At 38.0% G+C, this 25,031-nt stretch overlaps 1 protein-coding gene across 2 annotated transcripts in view; it reads right to left on the bottom strand.

The window, feature by feature from the left end:
* Nucleotides 1–25,031, bottom strand: part of LOC126267086 (RNA polymerase II-associated protein 1) — a 182,477-nt gene that overhangs the window by 125,707 nt on the left and 31,739 nt on the right. For both annotated transcript variants that reach the window (XM_049971952.1, XM_049971953.1), the window contains exons 3-4: nucleotides 16,802–16,917; nucleotides 15,819–15,939 (exon numbers count right to left, since the gene is read on the bottom strand). In XM_049971952.1, coding sequence (XP_049827909.1) covers nucleotides 15,819–15,939; nucleotides 16,802–16,917 — 237 coding nt within the window. The remainder of the gene's footprint in view (nucleotides 1–15,818; nucleotides 15,940–16,801; nucleotides 16,918–25,031) is intronic.

Here is a 25,031-nt window from a genome sequence, read left to right as displayed (position 1 = left end):
AGAGAGAGTTTCCACTTCCACAATTCAGAAAAGCTGGTGTTGGTGGTAAGAATTCAGAAGGCACAGGTTGTGAAGCATTCACTGAAGTCAAGCACATCACATTGAGCAGCATTCTCAGCAAATGGGTTGTCCAGATTCACATTCATGATCTGAACTGAGGTTGAAGATATGCTATCAACATTCCTCCAGAACTTCAACATCACACTCCAGCAGGATCACTGCTCAGCTCAGAAGCAGTCACAATCACAGTCACAGTCACAGTCTGGCCATAGTGCCCAGAGATGACAGTAGCCATGTGCGTGTGAGTTATGTGCGTGTGAGTTATGTACGTGTGAGTTATGCACGTGTGAGTTATGCACGTGTGAGTTATGCACGTGTGAATGTGTGTTTGTGTTGTTTTGTGTTGTCCATGTCTGATGGAGGACTTAGTCCAATAGTTACTATCTAGCAGTCTCTTTTCAATGTACCTGTCTGCCACTCAATAATTTCTCTGTGTGGTGATTAGCAATCTATCCTTTTCATATTGGTCTTATTGCATCCCAAATTTTCCATTCTTATATAACACACATTCAATTTAATTACACCCATCACAATTTATGTATGTATTATCATGTACTGTTATTATTCACATTTCAACATGGCCCTTATGTGTTTAATACTTTCATATTTCATAGGCACTGTCAGTCTTGGCACAATATGTGTGTAGAATTTTGATATTTATTTTCATTTACTGGCTCTTTAAGGTAAAAGATCTTATACGTTGAAAATATCAAACATTTTCTGTTATTGTATTCCTATAATACCTGAAAAGTATATTAATTTTTTTGTTGTCATTAGAACACATCTTTACAGAAAAATAATTAGTATAAGATATCTGGGCTTCAATAAATAACTTAATAAATCTATGGTAGCTGCTGCTGCTGCTGCAAATACTGGTGGTACCAAGTTTTGGAGATGACACAGTGAGTGAAATTACATATGGGAATAAGAAGAATCCAGTCTCCTGGATGTGACCCCTAAATTCATGAAGATAATGTAGAGTTATGTCACTGGCTAACACTATCAAACAAATTAAAATGAAGCCTGTAAACAAAATTTAGCTCACACAGGAATACTTGCTGAAAGGAGCCATCGGCACAATGTAAAGAATACTCTCACAAGCAAAACCACTCTGTTTAATACTGATATAATTGAAGCCCAAAAGCAGTGCATTCTCTAGTACATGGAAAACACATAGAATAATGGTTTGTAATATTGTGACACAAGTATAGTGCTTCAGTTATACAAGCACTATGAGATGTATTCATAAAGTTGCAATTATCGCATCAAAAGATCAGGTTGTGACCATGAAGCTTAGTGATGGTGCTAAATCTTCAATATATAGCCATCCTTCAATGCAACACTTTTTTCACAGTGATGGATGTCTTGGTGAAATTTTGGATGAAGATGTCAAAAATTTGGCTGTTAAATAAATCTCAAAAATCACCTCACCAACATTCTGGAAATGCGTGTGATGCAATGGTTCTTCATGTAAGAAAATAAGAAGTCACTGGGTGCCACTGTCAGGAGCATACAGGGATGAGGCAAAATTTGATGGCCGGGACCTGTGCAGAATGAGTTAGGGACACTATTGTGAAGCAAAAACATGGCAATCACTAAAGCTTCTCACAATCACCTTGCTGTGATGGTTGGGTCTTTGGCATTTTTGTCAGTGGTAAATCTACATATTTCCAGTATAATGGATCATATAATTTTTTATTTCTTCATTCTTTTCCTTTCATACATGTAACCTATATACACACAAAGCCAAAGGTAAATTGATGAGTCACTTTATGGCAGAGATAATGTTTTGATACTAAAAAAGAGAAGAGATGCATTCTTCAATTGATTAGTTTCTGTATCTTCACTTGTTTGTTTCTATAAGTGGACCTATATCATTGACATCGGTTTGCAGTAGGGTTTTGAAGCATATACTGCATTCAAACATTATGAATCACCTCAAATGCAACGATCTATTGATACATAATCAGCATGGTTTCATAAAATATTGTTCTTGTGCAACACAGCTAGCTCTTTATTCGCACGAAGTAATCTCCTCTATCGACAGGGGATCTCAAGTTGATTCCGTATTTCTAGATTTCCAGATAGCTTTTGACACCATTCCTCACAAGTGACTTCTAATCAAGCTGCAGGCCTATGGGGTATCATCTCAGTTGTGCGACTGGATTCATGATTTCCTGTCAAGAAGGTCGCAGTTCGTAATAATAGATGGCAAATTGTCGAGTAAAACTGAAGTGATATCAGGTGTTTCCCAGGGAAGCGTCCTGGGACCTCTGTTGTTCCTGAGCTATAAAAATGACCTGGGTGACAATCTGAGCAGTTCTCTTAGGTTGTTCGCAGATGATGCTGTAATTTACCGTCCAGTAAGGTCATCCGAAGACCAGTATCAGTTGCAAAGCGATTTAGAAAAGATTGCTGTATGGTGTGGCAGGTGGCAGTTGACGCTAAATAACGAAAAGTGTGAGGTGATCCACATGAGTTACAAAAGAAATCCGCTGGAATTCAATTAGTCGATAAATAGTACAATTCTCAAGGCTTTCAATTCAACTAAGTACCTGGGTGTAAAAATTGGCAGGACAATTAGAAGATGCAACAAGTCCACTAAAGAGACAGCTTACACTACACTTGTTCGTCCTCTGTTAGAATACTGCTGCGCGGTGTGGGATCCTTACCAGGTGTGATTGACGGAGGACATCGAAAGTGTACAAAAAAGGGCAGCTCATTTTGTATTATCATGTGATAGGGGAGAGAGTGTGGCAGATATGATACGTGAGTTGGGATGGAAGTCATTAAATCAAAGACTTTTTTCGTCGCGGCGAGATCTATTTACGAAATTTCAGTCACCAATTGTCTCTTCCAAATGCGAAAATATTTTGTTGAGCCCAACCTACATAGGTAGGAATGATCATCAAAATAAAATAAGAGAAATCAGAGCTCAAACAGAAAGGTTTAGGTGTTCGTTTTTCCCGCGCGCTGTTCGGGAGTGGAATGCTAGAGAGATAGCATGATTGTGATTCGATGAACCCTCTGCCAAGCACTTAAATGTGAATTGCAGAGAAGTCATGTAGGTGTATATGTAGATGTAGAAGCAGGATGACGTATGACGAGATCCGTCACACCGGTATTGTTTAAAAATGTGTATTTCAAGCATACACTTTTAAAGTGTTAGAGAGGGTTATTACAAAAGCAAAGTTTTATTCACATATTCACATTGACCACACCTATCTGTTCATCACTTCGCCTGCACCGGAAATCCTCCAAAGGAGGTTCAAAGCACACCAGAGGAATTTACGCGAGCAGCAGAGGAGCAATCCTGCATTTGCATTGTTATATTCAGGACTATGCACAATGGAATTAATGTGAGGAAGTATGTTAAATGATTAATAGTGATCTTAACAGTATTGACATTGAAGGTCTGTTGTTATCGGTACCAGTTAAAGTTCACCCAGGATATGTGTACCTTCCAATTTCTTTTAATTATTATTTCCAATTAATTTTTTTAATTACTCAAGCAGCAATTATTAATCAGTTTCCATTATTTATCCGCGCACCTATATGCCACTATTCAATGATGACCATTCAAAGGACGGCACTGAGCGAAATATGAACAAACCTTTCAATTGATGAGAAAAGATTTGTTTTTGTTTTGAGATAAATGATTCATTTTATTGTTACAAGAAAATAACGAAACTTCCATTGCATCTGTTATACGTCCACGAGATTGGGACTTATAAAAACTTGAAGAAGCAAATTCAAATTAAATTCTGCCTACAAACAAGATGCTCCAGGAATGCTGATTTCAGGCACTGTCTCTCTGGCAGTACATCTACATCTACATCTACATCCATACTCCGCAAGCCACCTGACGGTGTGTGGCGGAGGGTACCCTGAGTACCTCTATCGGTTCTCCCTTCTATTCCAGTCTCGTATTGTTCGTGGAAAGAAGGATTGTCGGTATGCTTCTGTCTGGGCTCTAATCTCTCTGATTTTGTCCTCATGGTCTCTTCGCGAGATATACGTAGGAGGGAGCAATATACTGCTTGACTCTTTGGTTAAGGTATGTTCTTGAAACTTTAACAAAAGCCCGTACCGAGCTACTGAGCGTCTCTCCTGCAGAGTCTTCCACTGGAGTTTATCTATCATCTCCGTAACGCTTTCGCGATTACTAAATGATCCTGTAACGAAGCGTGCTGCTCTCCGTTGGATCTTCTCTATCTCTTCTATCAACCCTATCTGGTACGGATCCCACATTGTTGAGCAGTATTCAAGCAGTGGGCGAACAAGCGTACTGTAACCTACTTCCTTTGTTTTCGGATTGCATTTCCTTAGGATTCTTCCAATGAATCTCAGTCTGGCATCTGCTTTACCGACGATCAACTTTATATGATCATTCCATTTTAAATCACTCCTAATGCCTACTCCCAGATAATTTATGGAATTAACTGCTTCCAGTTGCTGACCTGCTATTTTGTAGCTAAATGATAAGGGATCTATCTTTCTATGTATTCGCAGCACATTACACTTGTCTACATTGAGATTCAATTGCCATTCTCTGCACCATGGGTCAATTCGCTGCAGATCCTCCTGTATTTCAGTACAATTTTTCATTGTTGCAACCTCTCGATGCACCACAGCATCATCTGCAAAAAGCCTCAGTGAACTTCGGATGTCATCCACCAAGTCATTTACGTATATTGTGAATAGCAACGATCCTATGACACTCCCCTGCGGCACACCTGAAATCACTCTTATTTCCGAAGACTTCTCTGCATTGAGAATGACATGCTGCGTTCTGTTATCTAGGAACTCCTCAATCCAATCACACAATTGGTCTGATAGTCTGTATGCTCTTACTTTGTTCATTAAATGACTGTGGGGAACTGTGTCAAATGCCTTGCGGAAGTCAAGAAACACGGCATCTACCTGTGAACCAGTGTCTATGGCCCTCTGAGTCTTGTGGATGATAGCGCGAGCTGGGTTTCACACAACCGTCTTTTACGAAACCCATGCTGATTCCTACAGAGTAGATTTCTAGTCTCCAGAAAAGTCATTATACTCGAACATAATACGTGTTCCAAAATTCTACAACTGTAGATAACAGTAGATACTGTAGATACAGTAGATAATCTCTTATCCTTTTAATTAATATCCTTTACAGAAAGTGCACTTCTAAAGTAAAGACAAAAATTTGTATAAAGTCATCATTAAAGTGCAAAATAAGTCATCAAATTCTATAAGACTGTGTCAGAATAATAATCAAGTTCATTAGTGAATACACAGCTAAATCTAATTGAAAAATACCAATACAGATAAACTTTCATTTTTTGAAAAATTTTGTTCATAATTTTGTTAAAAACTATTCACAATGGAGTCAAAGGAAATGGCCACTGTTGAAAATTCATTACCAAATGAAATATGCCAAGATGTAGGTAATCCGAGCTTGGCAACAATTGAAGGTACGCACCAACTAGTGAATGACTGATGGCAAATAAAACAACGAGGCTGGCATCCCACTATCAAAAACTGATGACACTGATAATATAACTAATCATTATGTCACTTTCATGACACTTGATGAGGCAATTTCTCAGTTCTCACTGGGAAACATTTTTCAAAATAGTGAAACATACGTGCACGACAGTGAAAATTCTTTTGATTATTTGCTCACGACGACGTGAATGCAAGAACAGGAAACAGTTCATAAAAGTAATGTAAATACTAGTAATACACACAATTTGACACAACTCATGCAACAGTTTACACAGCAGTTCACAAATCATCAGGAAAATATAGGCCAACAGCTTACATAGCAAAATCTGGTATTTAACAATTTCAAGAATAGTGTTAGTCAACAGTTCAGTGAGGTGAGGTGAGCAAAAATATACACAGTTGAGTTAGGTGAGCAAAACTATATGCACTGAATTATCTGATGCACTATTCGGAAAGTTGAAGGAGCTAGGTAAACAACTAAAACAAGAAATAATTACTGACATATCTTGCAATATAAATATGTTAACAGAAAAGGTATCATCTATACATGATAACAGGAACAACTTGCAAGAGAGTTACAAAACCTCAGTGAAGAATATTTTCAAATTCAGGAGACGCAATCCCAAGTGCATGTGTTGGTGAAAAATGTGACGAATGCAGTCAGTGAGCTGCAAGACATATGTAAAAACTTACTTACGTAAGTACAAAAGTTAAGTCTAAGATCAGACTAGGTAAGTTTAGAGTTCACATCTGCCAAAAAACAGGGAGATAAGATATGTGCAGAAGTAAAGGAAATAACTGAAAAAAACTGAAGCCAGGATGCAAGATAAGGGCAGCACCTTTGCTGAAAGGGTAATATCAGATTGCAAAATTTATGTAGATAGTGTAGAAGCAGCTCTAAAACAGAAAGAAAGTCAACTTCTAGCTAAAATAGATTCAGGTTTAAAGGAAGCAGAGGATAGATTATGAAGCAGTGTTACTAAAACTACTGATATTCCAAAACAACACTTGACAGAAAACAAACCCATGCTTTTTAGAGAAGTTAGATACTTTCACTGGCTAGCCTGTCAAAGGAAAATAGCGAAGCTTGCAGAACGCAACAACACTTAGTGGCAGATGTACCCGTCAAGCAAGTGCAATTATCATGCACTATGCCACAAGCGAACACAAACACGCCTGTCACTGACAGTGTGGGTTGTTTGTCAACCTTACTTGCAGATGAGGACTTACTTAGGCATCGACAATTTCTGGCATTTACCTCTGCAGGGAAAAGACCTTGGTTTTATCAGAGCATTTTGAAATGTTCTACCTTGTACCTGGACTGAAGCCCAGAAAATTAGATTTGTTGCTGGATACACACAGGTTGATGTTCTGCTTTGGTCTACAGACATGGCGGAACGTTGCCACTACTACGAACAGTTTGAGAGACGTGAAGTATTCGACCCAGCTCCATTCAATAGCATACATGGAAGCTTAAGGGGCTATTTTGAAAAATATTTGAACAAATCCAGATACTACATGAACCCAGTGTCTCAAGTAGACATACTGGAAATTTTGAAGAACCATCTTCCTGCCCACATTGGGTCAAAAACTCATTACAATTCCGGAACATGACACCAAATACTTTGTATCTGTAGTGGACTCCATAGATTTGATATACAAAGAGAGACCAGTACAACCCAAATCTTTTAATACACAAGTAGTGCCACAGGGATTTACAGACCGACAAGTGGACAACAGATTCTTAGTACAACATGGATGGCAACATCACACCACACAGACCTATGGAAAAGTACAGTAATCACAACGGCAATGGAGAAGGTCATAAACTCAAAGGCGGACATAAAGGAAATGGGCAAAAATTTAACAAAAGCAACTACAATGGGCAAGCAGCACATGGCCAGCCGGAAAAAAAAGAACAGACACCAGCTAACGGCAACAATCAGCTGATTGCTTGGCAAACACAAAACAATACAAGACAACCGAATAATCCACAGACATCGGAATTCGGCCAGCAAAGATACTAACTGGTGTAATCAAACACCAACAATCCATATAGTGGAAGTTAAGCCTAACCAGAGGCCAATGCCACCGTGCACCGGAAAACTTGAACCAGTCAAGGTAGGCCCTTGTCCTGTGCCCTTGAGGGAGAGTGGGGGCACAAGCTTGATCCACACTTGCTTTATCAGATATGATCAAGGTAGTGATTTGAAAGATGATCTATATCAAAGTAATAAGGGTACACAGAAAAAACTTACAGAGAGCAAAGTACACACTGCTATTACAGCCAAAATATTTGACCGTGATGTACCCATTGTGCTTTACACAGGTGCTACAACTAATTTGATGTCCCAGAATTTTTTTCAAAAACTAAAGATAGCAATACTTCGTGTAACATGAATTTTCTGTGCTCAATAATGTTGTAAAAGTGGCAAGAAACTTACCTTGTCAACAGATGTCGGATGTATGGTTGGTGTCCGCACTGAATAAGTAAGAGCAGCAAGGTGAAATAAATTCCTCGGGCCACTGATATGGAAACCAGTTGTCACTGCATTGAAGATTTCACAAAGGATCATGCCACTGAACAAGAGCTTCACAAATTTGTGCAGTGAAAGCTACTGTAAATGCACAACATGGACACTCTGTCCTTGTACTAAACATGTGAGTGCGAGCTGAGACAATAATGGACGTTGTGCCATGCGTGCATGCTTCGCAAGCCAAACACTGTGCAGATGCTGACTGACAACAATATGACTATGTGGTTACAGCAAGCACTTTGTTAGGAGGGAAAACTTATGTATGTATGTATGTATGTATGTATGTGTTAAAAGAAGCTGACATGTTCATATAAATTGATAACCATGCAGGATAACTCCAATGGTCAAAAATAAAGGCTATGCCCATAATGGCCATGGTTATCACCATACGGGCCACGGTTATCAACTCTCAAAAAGGGAAATAAACTCAGACACTGTGCACCCCCGTATGATGGCAGTGCACAATGGGATGCAATTGTAATGGATCATATTAGTTTTTCTTTCTTCGTTTTTTTTTTTTTTTTTTTCATCCTTGTAACCTATATACACAAAGCCAAAGGTAAATTAACTAGTCGCTTTGTGGCACAGATGATGTTTTGATACAAAAAAGAGAAGAGATATACTCTTCAAATGATTTATTTCTGTATCTTCAATTGTTTGTTTCTATAAGTGGTAGCGGGTAGATGTATGACAAGATCTGTCACACCAGAATTGTTTACAAATGTGTATTTCAAGCGTATATTAAAAGTGTTAGAAAAGGTTATTACAAAAGAAAAGTTTTACTCATCGACCACTCCTGTCTGTTCATCACATCGTCCTCGCCAAGAATCCTGTATCAGGAGTTTTGGAGCAAACGAGAGGAATTTGAGCGAGCAGCGGAGGAGCAATCTTGCATCTGCACTGTTATATTCAGGACTACACACAATGGAATTAATATGAAAAAGTATGGAACTTAGACGATTAATAGTGATCTTAAATGTATTGACACTGAAGGTATGTTGATATTAGTAGCATTTAAAGTTCACCCAGGATATGTGTACCTTCCAATTTCTTTTAATTATTCTTTCCAATTAATTTTTTTAATTATTCAAGCAGCAATTATTAGTCAGTTCCCATTATTTATCTGCCCACCTACATGCCACTATTCACCATTACTTGCTTTGCTCCTTTTGATGCACTCACCATTCATCCACGGTGATTTGGTGACTAAAGAAGTCATCTGGATTGGGCTGACATTTTCTTTGGCTGCCTCAGTTTGGTGTGTGTTTTGAATGGGTGTGAAGTGTCATGAATCCAGAGGGCAACAACCTTTATCATGTTCAAAAAGCTGTTGAGGACAATTGAGAGTTTTATAAAAAATAAATTAATACAAGATGGAACAGGTCACTCATGGTACAGGACACCGTTGCAGAAGTAACAGAAAAAGTATGCCAGATTTAAAGGAATGCAAGGACTCCAAGAATAGTAAAGCATTATAGATGCTTGAAAATTGGTGTGGACATAAAGGGGAAATGCTTTTAACGGTTTTCACAATGAAACCCTATCTCAATCTGGCAGAAAATTCAAAGAGGCTCTGGTTATATGTACAATGCAACAATGGTGAGAAACACTCATACCTCCAGATTTCTGCTAACATGAGTAATTTGGGACTAAATACCTACAATGCATGGAAGAAACTTACAGGGTGTCCAACAACAGAATCACTGATTTTAAAATACAATGACATGAAAACAATGATTGATAGAAGATTGCAACAAATGGTAAGGTTATTGCCAAAGCTGTAAGAATTTTATACAAAAGTTTCAAAATAGTAGTTACAAAAACTGCGACAAGACAGCACTGTAATCTTTACAGAGCGTATCAGTAAGCATTAAATAAACTCATCTTCTGGAAGCAGTCTTTTCAATCACATCACAATTTTTTCAAAATATTCACTGCCCACAGTAGAGATACAGTAGCACAAATGGTTAGATTAGATTAGATTAATACTTGTTCCATAAATCATGAATACGACACTTCGTAATGATGTGGAATGTGTCAGGTTAATGAAAGATGTCTGTACAAGATATTACATTACACAAAATACTGCATGACACTAATGTTTAAGTTAGTTTTTTTCCCTCCCTTAATTTATATCTAAAAATTCAGCCAATGAGTAGAAGGAGTTGTCATCTAGAAATTCTTTTAATTTATTTTTAAATGTTAGTTGACTATCTGTCAGGCTTTTGATGCTGTTTGGTAGGTGACCAAAGACTTTTGTGGCAGCATAATTTACCCCTTTCTGTGCCAAAGTCAGATTTAACCCTGCATAGTGAAGATCATCCTTTCTCCTGGTGTTATAGCTATGCACACTGCTATTACTTTTGAACTGGGTTGGATTATTAACAACAAATTTCATAAGTGAATATATATATATATATATATATATATATATATATATATATATATATATATATATATATATATATATATATATATACTGTGATGTTACTGTGAGGATCCCTAGATCTTTAAATAGATGTCTACAGGATGACCATGGGTGGGCTCCAGCTATTATTCTGATTACACGTTTTTCAGCAATGAATACTTTTCTACTCAACTATGAATTATCCCAGAATATGATACCATACGAAAGCAGTGAATGAAAGTAGGCATAGTAAGCTAATTTACTGAGAGTCTTATCACCAAAATTTGCAATAACCCTAATAGCATAGTTTAACCTCCCATCAATGGACACACCTAAAAATTTTGAAAATTCTACCTTAGCTACAGACTTCTGTTCAAAGTCTATATTTATTATTGGAGTTGTGCCATTTACTGTACAATGAACTTTGCCATCATGTCTTGCAGTATCTCAATGGAAATGGGTTCAGCTGTGATGCAGATCAATGATTCAAGCAGTGGGATAATTCTGGTAGATGTGCCCCACAAAAGGTAGTCGCAATAAGTCACATGAAATGAACATGAAAATCCAATCATGCCTTTGCCAATAAATTTGGGATAATTCACCACAATGACTCTATCCCTGAAATGCCAGTCAAGAAAGCAAAGCACTTTTTTGTTGTGATGTGGTCGGGCCAGTTGTTGCATGAACCACTAGATCAATCCTTCAATATGGGCTGAGAGATGATAAACTGTTTCAAAATTGCAATGTGACATTCACTAGTTATCAATTCTCACACGAAAAAAGAGCTGATAATCCCTCCACTACATGCAATGGCATCCCCTTACACAAATGGGGATTGTCAGAAAGCCAAAATCACCAGTTTTGCTTATTTGTGAATCAATTCAGGTGGAAGTGTGCTTTATCTGTTTCCTTCATTACAAATCACTGTGATAATCTTGTTCACAATGTCAGCCCATACTAATACAGTGAGTACTGGTGACTCTGGTTTTCGAATGTAAACATGCAGACTGTTTCTCATTACTGTATGTGTTGTGGGACACTTCAAACAAGTTTCTGCTGCTGTTAGACAGATTTCCTTCAGTGCTTCTGACTAGATCCAAAAACTGCGGCAACATTTTCAGGAGAAACTAGAGTTGCCCTAGGGCCAACATTTCCCGCTAGGTCATCAACCACGCTTGCTGTTCATTGAAATTTGGGGAAGAGCTTGAAAATAGTTCTCACATCTGGTCCTTTTGGAACATTAAATTGTATTTGAAAATTGTGCCTTGTAGCCATAATACCGTCTTCTAATCTGTTATACTCAAGTATCAGAAACCCAAGTTGTTCAATGGCATACACGATTTAAACCTCTTCCCTCGATACTCTAACTCTTTCTACATTCCAACAGCAGAGCTGATCATTCCAGACTTAAGAATACTATTTATAGTCATTATGTATTGTGATTACACTGCCATCAGTTACTGTAAAACTTGCTCAAATCAGCACATGTATAATTCGGAAATCTGCCCAAACTGTATACTGTACAAGTATTACAGTCCCAACGCTTTCAGTTAACTTTTATATGCTGATTTTTTGTATAAAGCAGTATATGCCTAACACAGAAACGGAAAGCAAATCTTAGAACATACTTAAAAATTCATTATATAATGCGTAAAAGAGCCTATACAGTACTGCTGTATTAAAGTTCATTAGTTATTCACGACTCTACAGGGGCATTATTTTAACACCTCTGTTAAGCAGCTCAAAACCAAAAAAAAGAGGTCCAGTGCAGTGTGGTGCTGCTGGTGTGAGCCTAAAACTGTGCTGCTCTGTGCAACACTCAACATGTTATGCTGAGTGTTGGTACAGTACATCAGAGGAAACGGTTCATTCATCAGCACTCTGTTTGCCGGCTTTCTTGTTTACCTCATTATTGATGCAAGGCGGCACATACAGGAACATTGTTGCAAATCTAACAACACACTGCTGCAATGTGCACAGTGAAAGAGGTGGATATTGTTCTGTTAAACAATGGTTTTACCTGACAAGGTCATTATTTTCAGATGACTAGTAGTACTTTAAGAGATACAAATGGTATGTATCATTAACACTTAACAAAAAGATTAATGTAATTGAGTCAAGTGAGAAGGACAAACTCTCTGTGCACAAAATTATGTTGCGCTTTAAATGGTGTAAATCTCAAATTTATCAGACTTTAAGAAACAAGGATAAGATTCGGGATGAATGGATGAAAGGGAATGGGCAGATGAAAAGAAAGGCGAAGCAGACTGGAAATGAAGAAATTAACGAGATGGTGTGGGAATTGTTCGTAAGTGCATGGACAAAAAACTTACTTTTATCTGGACCCATGTTGCAAAGTGAGGCTCTGAAAGTCACTAAAGAACTTGGAGTTACAGAGTTTAAGGCATCCACAGGATGGCTAGTCAGTTTCAAAGCTAGGCACAACATAGTGTGGAATGAAGTGTGTGGGGAAGCTAAGGATGTGCTGGAATGTGTAGCAACAGAATGGAAGACAATACTGTGCAAACTTATTCATGAATTATGACCCAAAAGACGTGTTCAATGCCAATGAAATGGGACTGTTTTATTGCGCGCTGTCTTCAAAATTTCTGGCAATGCGAGGTGAAAAGTGCACCAGAGGAAAAGTGTTCAAGGGAAGACTCACTGTACTGCTGTTTGGAAACATGTTAGGTGAAATGGAGAAGCCACTGGTGATTGGAAAGATGGCTGAACTATGTTATTTCGAAAACATAGACGTCAGTAAGCTTCCAGTCACATGCCAAAGCAATAAAAAGGGGTGGATGATGAGTGGTCTTATGGAAGAACGACTGGGCTATTTCAATGGAAAAATGAAAAAAGAAAATCACCAAGTTCTCTTTTTCAATGCAACCTGCAATCCAAAAGTAATGTTATCAAATGTGAAATTGGCTTGGTTCCCTCCAGGTTCAACCATCCTCGCATAACCCATGGACTAGGGGTTATTTACACTTTCAGGTGTCATTACAGGCGATTACTGATGCAATCCCTTATTCTTAGTGTTGAAGAAGCCGAAAGTGCGTTTGCTCCTGCACAATCAGTTTCTGTCCTGGATGCAATAAATTGGATTGCCTTGGCAGTAAAAAAAATAAAACACAAGACTGTCACAGAGCGCTTCAACAAAGTGGGGTTTGGGGGTCAAGAACAAGATGCTTCTGTGGTCATCGAAGTACGAGAAAATGCAGCAGCAATTGCTGAATTAATGAAAATGCAGAACATTTCATGTAATGCAGATGATTACATTCAAAGATTTAATAGAAATCCGCAACACAGAAGATGATGAAGGAGAAACAAAGGAAGAAGAAGAGGAGCAAAATATATCCCTAGAAAAATTAATACACCTGAAGAAGCCATTCCATGCACAAATGATGCTATGCAATTTGCAGCACACACAAATTCTCCCTACTTGTTGGAACCAGTGTATGGTGCAAAAAATTGACTGGAAAAAACAGTTTTGAACAGGAAATTAAAATAATTTTCCCTCCTTGATATGTGATGAAAAAAAAGAAAAGTACAGCAAATAAACATGGGAATAATATGTACTTACATACAATAATAAACGAATTTAAAGTCCAAGTAAATATATAGAAATGTTGTGTTATTTATTAATTAGTGCAATAGTCCAGTATTCTATTGTAACTGAACATCTACTGTGCCGGAGTGAAGGTACATAAACACAGTATATGCACAATTAAAAATTTTTATTATACTTTTGTGCATGATAACTGACAAATTTTACGTAGCCCAGTGAGTTTTGTGTAATTCGAAAACTTGTCCAATGTGGAAAATTATTTTAGTCCCAGGCAATTCTGTTTTGAGCAAGTTTTACTGTAGCAGCTTTTGTAACTACTATTTTGAAACTTCATATAAAATTCTTACAGTTTTCACAATCAATGTACTGTTTGTTGCCTTCTTCAATCAATCTTTAAGTTCATGTTATTTAATGTCACAATCAGTAAGTCCTTTATTAGGCACTGTGAGTCACTTAATAAATGCAAGTCTTCCAGTCTATGTTTTATACCAATTAGGTTCCTTTAAGAGTATGCTGATGAAATGGTTTCATTTTTAGCAATCATATAAAACTGCTCCCTTGCTAAAAGATCTGAATCTAAAGCCTGGCAAGCTGCAAGAGTCACACCAATGCACAAGAAGGAAAACAAAAGCAACCTGCTGAATTGTAGATCCATATCACCTTTTCCACAGTCCACGGGTCACATCCTATGGAAGATCTGTGCGAAAGAACAGTCACCTATAATCACTCATTACCTCTTATTCTAGCCTATGAAAGCAACTTACCAACTTTGCTGGAATAATATCACAATGTTCTATGTGGATACTACTACCTATCCACTCAGATAAATGGCAACTGAAACTGAGGCCAACGATAATTCATGCTGTTCAATATCATACTGATAAATTCAATGGACACTTTAGACAACGTACCATGCGGGATCCTCCCCTCCTGCCATCAGCTTTTCTGAAATGCACAAACAGGAACTCTCCCTGCAACACCATAACAGTGTTATGTACTAAGCTTTCTTCCCCCCATTCAGCTGTTCCCACACCATTTTGCAACCCTACAGCCCCCCCCCCCCCCCCCCCCCCGCCTGCCCACCCCAAGCCAGCTCCATATTCTGTCTGTTACATTTATATTTTGCCCTAGCTCGTGCATTTTACCCATTCCTTATTTTTTTCCAATACCAAGATCCTCCAACTTCGCCTTACACTTCTTTCCTCGGAATTTTCTTACAGCACCCCACCCCTTCACGAAGGCACGTCCCATCTTTCTTGTATGTAGCTAAATGTGCTGAATAAGCTTCAATCATTCTTAAACACCTCCCATTCTGTTACTACTCTTTTCCATTCACACAGCCAGAATCCCAGTTAGGATGAAGCATCAGGAGACAATAGTGGCTCTGTGTGTGTGTGTGTGTGTGTGTGTGTGTGTGTGTGTGTGTGTGTGATAGCTCTGGAGACCATTTTGTGAAAGCTACACAATGTATCATTCTTTACTGCACACTTTTCTATGTTCAACATCTCTTCCATTTGACAGTAATGATAAATTCATACACACATATTTCATTCCATGTTTTCATCAATGCTCCGAATTTTAAATGTTCATTCATTTCCATCAAAATAGGTTGATATTTCCACAGTAAGTGGCATATAAATAAAGAATATGAAATTACACCGACTACAAATTTTGTTAATGTGAAAGCCACCCTCAAATGAAGGCATAAACAACTGGAGAACTAAAAATAAAATGAAAGTTGACTGTCCCAGCTTACCGAAGATTTGCCTTGAATCAGAAAGTTTGTTAACTTTTTCAGGTTCAGATTTGTCTGCTTTGATGGATCCCTCAAGTTTTGCAACTTGTTGTGAAAATATGCTCTTCCCTCTTGGTTTTAGCTGAAAATTGAGGTACAAAGTTTAACAATTGAAACACCATTATCACTAGTATCTATCTTTTTCATTATTGTAAAAAGGTTTATGTGAAAGCTACCATCATACTAAGAAATGTACTTTCTTTACTGACGAATTTTTTACAAGATGCACAGGAGTGGAAATCATGGATAGTATTAACTCAAAAATTTTGTTGTGGGTAGGAAGTTTCAGTTCAACTGAGCAGCTATTGCAGTTATTTATTTTTTACATTAATTGTTTTTATAGTGCATCATCATAAATTCAAAACAAATGAGTTTGTTCAAGTTGTGGGAAAGCGTTAACAAAGATGAAAAGGAAAGTATTGTTGACACAATGAACTGAACATTTTTCTCAGAACAATAGCCATAACCAAATCATATCATTTGTGTGCTATTACATACCATATGAAGACGGAAATCTAGCACATACTTTTAGAAAACACAAATTACAATGTTTAAGAGCACAAGAAGAAACAATGGCAGACTGTCAGATGTTGTAAATACAGATTTATAATGCTAGACTTTAGGGACAAACAGAGGACCCAGGTGACATTCTGGATGACTACTACAGGTAAGATCAAAGCAGATATGTCAATTTGCCAGCCTGAACATAATGAGCCTAACAAATGACTAGTCAAGAATGATACATCACACACAGGGCTTCACACATTTTGATAGGTCAGTATTACTTCTGTTATCTCCTTAAACATTTCTTTTTCAACATTCCTCTCAACATCCACTCTCCAACAATTCCAGATTTTGAGACTAGTGTCTGCTACTTCCATCAGTTGTCTGTACATTTTTAATTTTAGCATCCATTCTTGGCTAATATCAAATTGCAGACTTACTGATTTATCCCTGTAGAAAACTCGTGGAAAGCCACTCTGTGATGTTGCTGTAGGTTGGACAATAGGAAAGTGTCCAACATTTTTCTCCTTTATTTCACCAAGCACAGATAGACTACCTGCAAGTAACAAACAAAGAATGATATATGGAAATACCGGATCAATCAATTATTTTATGAACAACCAGTGCAAGCCATCCAAAAGATATTTAAACAATTTCAGTACACTATCTATGATTCACTGTAAATATTAACAGTTTGCATTTACCACACATCTGAAGACAGGTGACACCTGTGACATTACTGTTCTCAATCAAGACATAAATTGATTAACAATTTTAGTTCAAAAATTTGTAACATTCTCATTGTACTACTGAGGTTTCTGCAACCAATAAAAGGTTTTGGAGCAGGAAGCACTATATTAACGCTCAAATACATATCACGATGAATTGGAGGTGATGAGAATTGTTGTTTACATTAATACATCTTCCTTGTTCACTGTAGAAGAACTGTGGTTAGCTTTGGATTAGTCTATATTATTATGTGATTGTAAAGATCTTACTTTACAAATAATCTTCTGAAAACTAATTTTCATCACATTCTTCATTTATTGGTATTTTTTCACTTTCACAAATCAACATGACTCTAACTTCAGCAACTGTCTAATAATAACCAACTCCTTTAAACAACTGAACTCTATGACCTAATCTCCAGTCTTATATAATTTTCTGACAATGCGTGGAATTTTCAGTATTGTTACAATTATTACTTCAAGTCAATTACAGGGAAAGAAGATTTTTATAAATAATTTAACATATAACATCATGTTCAGCATAAAATAAAATATGTGTTTTGTGAATTGCATGCTTTTCTATGCTAAATTTCATAAAATAAATCTGTTTACACCCCCCCCCCCCCCCCCATGAACCATGGACCTTGTCGTCGGTGGGGAGGCTTGCGTGCCTCAGCGATACAGATAGCCGTACTGTAGCTGCAACCACAACGGAAGGGTATCTGTTGAGAGGCCAGACAAACGTGTGGCTCCTGAAGAGGGGCAGCAGCCTTTTCAGTAGTTGCAAGGGCAACAGTCTGGATGATTGACTGATCTAGCCTTGTAACAATAACCAAAACGGCCTTGCTGTGCTGGTACTGTGAACGGCTGAAAGCAAGGGGAAACTACGCCCGTAATTTTTCCCGAGGGCATGCAGCTTTACTGTATGATTAAATGATGATGGCGTCCTCTTGGGTAAAATATTCTGGAGGTAAAATAGTCCCTCATTCGGATCTCCGGGCGGGGACTACTCAAAAGGATGCCGTTATCAGGAGAAAGAAAACTGGCGTTCTACGGATCAGAGCGTGGAATGTCAGATCCCTTAATCGGGCAGGTAGGTTAGAAAATTTAAAAACGGAAATGGATAGGTTAAAGTTAGATATAGTGGGAAGTAGTGAAGTTTGGTGGCAGGAGGAACAAGACTTCTGGTCAGGTGACTACAGGGTTATAAACACAAAATCAAATAGGGGTAATGCAGAAGTAGGTTTAATAATGAATAGGAAAATAGGAATGCGGGTAAGCTACTACAAACAGCATAGTGAACACATTATTGTGGCCAAGATAGATACGAAGCCCACACCTACTACAGTAGTACAAGTTTATATGCCAACTAGCTCTGCAGATGACGAAGAAATTGAAGAAATGCATGATGAAATACAAGAAATTATTCAGATCGTGAAGGGAGATGAAAATTTAATAGTCATGGGTGACTGGAATTCGAGTGTAGGAAAAGGGAGAGAAGGAAACGTAGTATGTGAATATGGACTGGGGCTAAGAAATGAAAGAGGAAGCCACCTGGTAGAATTTTGCACAGAGCACAACTTAATCATAGTTAACACTTGGTTTCAGAATCATGAAAGGAGGTTGTATACATGGAAGAACCCTGGAGATATTAAAAGGTATCAGATAGATTATATAATGGTAAGACAGAGATTTAGGAACCAGGTTTTACATTGTAAGACATTTCCAGGGGCAGATGTGGACTCTGACCACAATCTACTGGTTATGAACTGTAGATTAAAACTGAAGAAACTACAAAAAGGTGATAATTTAAGGAGATGGGACCTGGATAAACTGAAAGAACCAGAGGTTGTAGAGAGTTTCAGGGAGAGTATAAGGGAACAATTGACAGGAATGGAGGAAAGAAATACAGTAGAAGAAGAATGGGTAGCTCTGAGGGATGAAGTAGTGAAGGCAGCAAAGGATCAAGTAGGTAAAAAGATGAGGGCTAGTAGAAATCCTTGGGTAACAGAAGAAATACTGAATTTAATTGATGAAAGGAGAAAATATAAAAATGCAGTAAATGAAGCAGGCAAAAAGGAATACAAACGTCTCAAAAATGAGATCAACAGGAAGTGCAAAATGGCTAAGCAGGGATGGCCAGAGGACAAGTGTAAGGATGTAGAGGCTTATCTCACTAGGGGTAAGATAGATACTGCCTACAGGAAAATTAAAGAGACCTTTGGAGAAAAGAGAACCACTTGTATGAATATCAAGAGCTCAGATGGAAACCCAGTTCTAAGCAAAGAAGGGAAAGCAGAAAGGTGGAAGGAGTATATAGAGGGACTATACAAGGGAGATGTACTTCAGGACAGTATTATGGAAATGGAAGAGGATGTAGATGAAGATGAAATGGGAGATACGATACCGCGTGAAGAGTTTGACAGAGCACTGAAAGACCTGAGTCGAGTTCCATTGGAACTACTGATGTTATTCAATCTGTATATTGAGCAAGAAGTAAAGGAAACAAAAGAAAAATTCGGAGTAGGTATTAAAATCCACGGAGAAGAAATAAAAACTTTGAGGTTCGCCAATGACATTGTAATTCTGTCAGAGACAGCAAAGGACTTGGAAGAGCAGTTGAACGGAATGGACATTGTCTTGAAAGGAGGATATAAGATGAACATCAACAAAAGCAAAACGAGAATAATGGAATGTAGTCGAATAAAGTCGGCTGAAGCTGAGGAAATTAGATTGGGAAATGATACTCTTAAAGTAGTAAAGGAGTTTTGCTATTTGGGGAGCAAAATAACTGATGATGGTCAAAGTAGAGAGGATATAAAATGTAGAATGGCAAGGGCAAGGAAAGAGTTTCTGAAAACCAGAAATTTGTTAACATGAGTATAGATTTAAGTGTCAGGAAGTCATTTCTGAAAGTATTTGTATGGAGTGTAGCCATTTATGGAAGTGAAACATGGACGATAAATAGTTTGGACAAGAAGAGAATAGAAGCTTTCTAAATGTGGTGCTACAGAAGAATGCTGAAGATTAGATGGGTAGATCACATAACTAATGAGGAGGTATTGATTAGGATTGGTAAAAAGAGATGTTTGTGGCACAACTTGACTAGAAGAAGGGATCGGTTGGTAGGACATGTTCTGAGGCATCAAGGGATCACCAATTTAGTAATGGAGGGCAGCGTGGAGGGTAAAAATCGTAGAGGGAGACCAAGAGATGAATACACTAAGCAGATTCAGAAGGATGTAGGTTGCAGTAGGCACTGGGAGATGAAGAAGCTTGCACAGGATAGAGTAGCATGGAGAGCTGCATCAAACCAGTCTCAGGACTGAAGACAACAACAACAAATCTGTTTAATAATTAATATTTTAAAATGTCAATTTTCATTAAAAATAAATTGACATTCTAAGTCCCTACAATAGTGGTGATTCCACTGCTAAAGCTTTATCTTTTTACACAAAAACAATGTTTCAACATATACCGCACATTAATACTGTGTAAACCATTTACATCCTGATCATATAGTTCCATCATCTTATAACAGGTATTAAATAATTTTGTTGTGTAGGTTAATTATTGTTTCAAATGTTGTTATGCAATGATTAGTCTAAGTTGATGTGTGTGTGTGTGTGTGTGTGTGTGTGTGTGTGTGTGTGTGTGTGTGTGTGTGTGTATCAGTGGATCGAGATGTTTAGTGAAGGGTTGTATTGTATACTACTAAGTGTCTGTTACATTGCACATCACATTTCGTAACTGTGATAGTGCTAGGCAGGAGAAACCACTGAACTAAATAATGAAGCATATACAGAGTCATATCACCAAATTTTGTCAATCTGTAACAGAAGCAATATCGAAGATGGCTGCTTAGCTGTGAGCATGCAAAGATTTTGAATAAGTTTTTATACAAGTCAAAATAAAACACGCTAACTGAAATTTGTGTCATGTTGAACTAGTGTTTCTGACATATTTCTACAATACCCAATTCATATATGTTTCATACAAAATAAGGATCGAGCAGGAATTGTGTCAACTATTTTCTCTTACCTACAAATTATATAATCACAGTGTTATCCTGCATTCTAAAGGATATGCCATCTGGAGCACATAACAATATATGAATAATAGTAGAACAAGATATGGTCACTCAGATGGGATGTCTCTAGTAAGTTAGTTACCATACATTCTTCTTCTCTTCTCCTTTAGCACCACAGCCCTTAATGTGCCTTGTCCTCCTCAACAACCTGCCTCAATACACTTTTGTTCTCTGCTGTTTTCTCCTCCATTCTCAGATCTTTTTACCAAGATCTTTCAATACAATGCCCAATGTCTTAGCTCATCCTTCCTTCTGGTGGAATAAAATCTTAGTTTGATAATGTTTTTGGAGTGTCCAGTCCTCTGCCATTTGTTCCCTAGGTCATACCCAGCATATTCTCTGTAATTAGACAAACTTAACTTTATCTTAACTTGCGTGAGTTACTGCAGTTCATTGTCATATTGCACTCTCCAACACTCTGTCTGTCTCATAGATTTTTCATTCAAATGGTTTTAGGTTGTTCATGTCCACCTTTGCCATCATCCGTATGTCTGACCCATATATAACAACTGGTCATACAAGGATAAATCATACTTTTAACTTTGTTGTTTTTTTCTTGAAAGTCCATAAGTTGGCAAAACAGGCTTTATATACTAGTAGTACACTTTCTCTAACATAGTGCCTCATACCATTTTCGGTGGTTAAAAGGACACCAAGATAACTGAAGTGGCTGCTATTTTTAAAATGTTTGTTGGAGACCTTCAGGTCATGTAATGTTTTCTTGGCCCTACAATGGGACACTATTAGATATTGTCTTACTTTCACCTACAGTGAATCTATTTTTTGCTCCTTCTCCTCCCATTGCTTCATATATTTCTTTAAAGGTGTTTACGTCTCTTGCCACAATTGACTATCAGCTACATATAATCATATCTGACGGGATTACATTATTGTCTCTCTCTTGCCTATTTTTACTATCACACTACACAACATGAAGTTAAACAAAACTGCATAGAGATCATCACATTGCTTCACTCCACCTGTCAAGTTTAACCTGTTACCTATAAACAGAATGTTTCACCGACAACTAAAGTAATATTAGTATTTTATCACCTATTTGCAATACTTATTGCATCTTTCAAGAGGAGTGACTGATCAAAAGCTAGTGCACTTTCCTTTCCTGGTCTATTAAATTCATTCATTCATCACATACTGTAGAACCTCCTGGGATGTGGCTCAAGCTAAGATGTACATTTATAAAACCTAAGGATACCACAGAAACTTAACCACTGCCATGTACTGCTATTACTATTTGTGCTAACAAGTCTACATCCACACTCAGCAAATCACTGTTAAACGCCTGGCAGAGGATACCTCTCATTGCACAGTTATTAGGGCTTCCTAGTGTTTAATGTATGACACATGGGAATAATGATTGTTTGAATGCCTCTGTGCACACCGTAATTAATCTAATCACATCCCCATGATCCCCATGGAAGCTATACAAAGGGATTGTAGCATACTTCAAAATTTATCATTTACAGCTGATTCTTGAAACTCTGTAAGTAGGCTATCTTGAGATAGATTGTGTCTATTTTCAGGTGTCTGTCAGTTCTGTTTCTTCAGCATCTCTGTGATTCTCTTCCATGGATCAAACAAACCAGTGACCATTTGGGCTGCCCTCTTCTGCATATATTCAATATCCCCTATTAGTCCTCCTTGATATGGGTGCATGTACTTGAGCAACATTCTAAGATGGTTTGCACAAGCATTTTGTACGCAATATCCTTTTTGGATTGATTGTTCTTACCTAGCATTCTACAAATAAACGGAAGTCTGCCACCTGCTTTACCTAGAAATGAATCTACTGGGATGTTCCCAGGTGTACTGGATGAGTAATAATCAAAGAGGGATTTCATGTATTAATTCTAATGCTGATGTGTACTAGTCTGCAATTACTGTCTTGCTGATCTGGACTACATCTCCACTCTCCCTATCTTCTTGATCATTCTAGGAACTTCATTACCTGTGCAGTTTGGTCTGTGCTGGAAATGGAATTGTACTTATCTGTTTCCAATAAGCTACCAAATAAAAGATGTCACTCTTTGAAGATATATTCTGTAACTTACCAAACGAGAAAGTGCTGGTATGTTGATAGACACAATAAAATACACACAAACAAACACACACAAATTTCAAGCTTTCGCAACCCAAGGTTGCTTCATCAGGAAAGAGGGAAGGAGAGGGAAAGACGAAAGGATGTGGGTACACACACACACACACATATCCATCCGCACATATACAGACAAGACATATGTAAATGCAAAGAGGTTGGGCAGAGATGTCAGTTGAGGTGGACGTACATTGACAAAGATGTTGAATGGCAGGTGATGTACAAGGGGTGGCAACTGGAAATTAGCGGAGGTTGAGGCCTGGTGGGTAACGGGAAGAGATAATATATTGAAGGGCAAGTTCCCATCCCTGGCGTTCTGATAGGTTGGTGTCAGTGGAAAGTATCCAGATAACCCGGATGGTGTAACACTGTGCCAAGATGTGCTGGCCGTGCACCAAGGCATGTTTAGCCACAGAGTGATCCTCATTACCAACAAACACTGTCTGCCTGTGTCCGTTCATGCGAATGGACAGTTTATTGCTGGACATTCCCACATAGAAGGCTTCACAGTGTAAGCAGTCAGTCGGTATATCACGTGGGTGCTTTCACACGTGTCTCTGCCTTCTCTGCCTTTGATCGTATACACCTTGCGGGTTACAGGACTGGAGTAGGTGGTGGTGGGAGGGTGCATGGTACAGGTTTTACACGGGGGACGGGTACAAAGGTAGGGTAGGTATGAGTGTGTATGGATATATGTGTGTGTGTGTGTGTGTGTGTGTGTGTGTGTGTGTGTGTATACCTGTCCTTTTTTCCCCCTAAGGTAAGTCTTTCCGCTCCCAGGATTGGAATGATGCCTTACCCTCTCCCTTAAAACCCACATCCTTTTGTCTTTCCCTCTCTCTCCTTCCCTCTTTCCTGATGAAGCAACCTTGGGTTGCGAAAGCTTGAAATTTGTGTGTGTGTGTGTGTTTGTGTGTGTGTGTGTGTGTGTGTGTGTGTGTTTTATTGTGTCTATCTACCAGCGCTTCCTCGTTTGGTAAGTTACAGCATCTTTGTTTTTTTTCTTCCAGCTCATACAATGTTGAAACATCCCATAAAATAACTGTGTGCCATTGTGATTTGGTAATTACATCAATTAATACAAATTGATAGACATTTCAATGCCAACTCTCTATCAGACTGACTCTCTTCTCTTTCTTTCATGATGCAATCCACTCTCATGGTGTGCAATATTCCACAGAGTGCAGGACGTCTTCAAGGCAGGTCGTAGCAACATGGAGTAATTGCCAAACCAGGAGGTGGCACAAAAAAGTGTGAGTACACTGCCAGTATTGCCCCATCTAGCAGAAATGCTCCTTCCTTCTACACTCAATTACATGCACAAATAAAACAAAATCTCCACGCAACATGTGCGTCAAACTTAATGAACCAACAAAAACTAACTGCTTGCTTGGAAATCATTATTCATTGATACTATAAACAATGTGCAATACACCACTTTGCTAAAGTGGTATGTCACACGAATGATGTCACCCTGAACAGGTCATATTTACAACAGAAAAACAATATTATAGCCAAAAACTTTATGGAGATTACAAGTTAAACATTAATACCTCATTTCTACTAGACATTCATTTATTTACAGCTCAACAAATAACACTTTAGATCATGAACATAATCCATTTGTACTAAGTACCAATTCTGATAAATTCATTTCAGATCATTTCCTTTTACAGGGTGTTTATAAATGAATATCGGGGTTTTAACACTTTACAATACTATTATATTAACCTTACCAT

Source organism: Schistocerca gregaria, chromosome 4, assembly GCF_023897955.1.
Source record: "Schistocerca gregaria isolate iqSchGreg1 chromosome 4, iqSchGreg1.2, whole genome shotgun sequence".
Taxonomy (NCBI): Eukaryota; Metazoa; Arthropoda; class Insecta; order Orthoptera; family Acrididae; genus Schistocerca; species Schistocerca gregaria.
The sequence above is the reverse complement of the archived record's forward strand: the minus strand, read 5'-3'. Positions and strand labels throughout refer to the sequence as shown.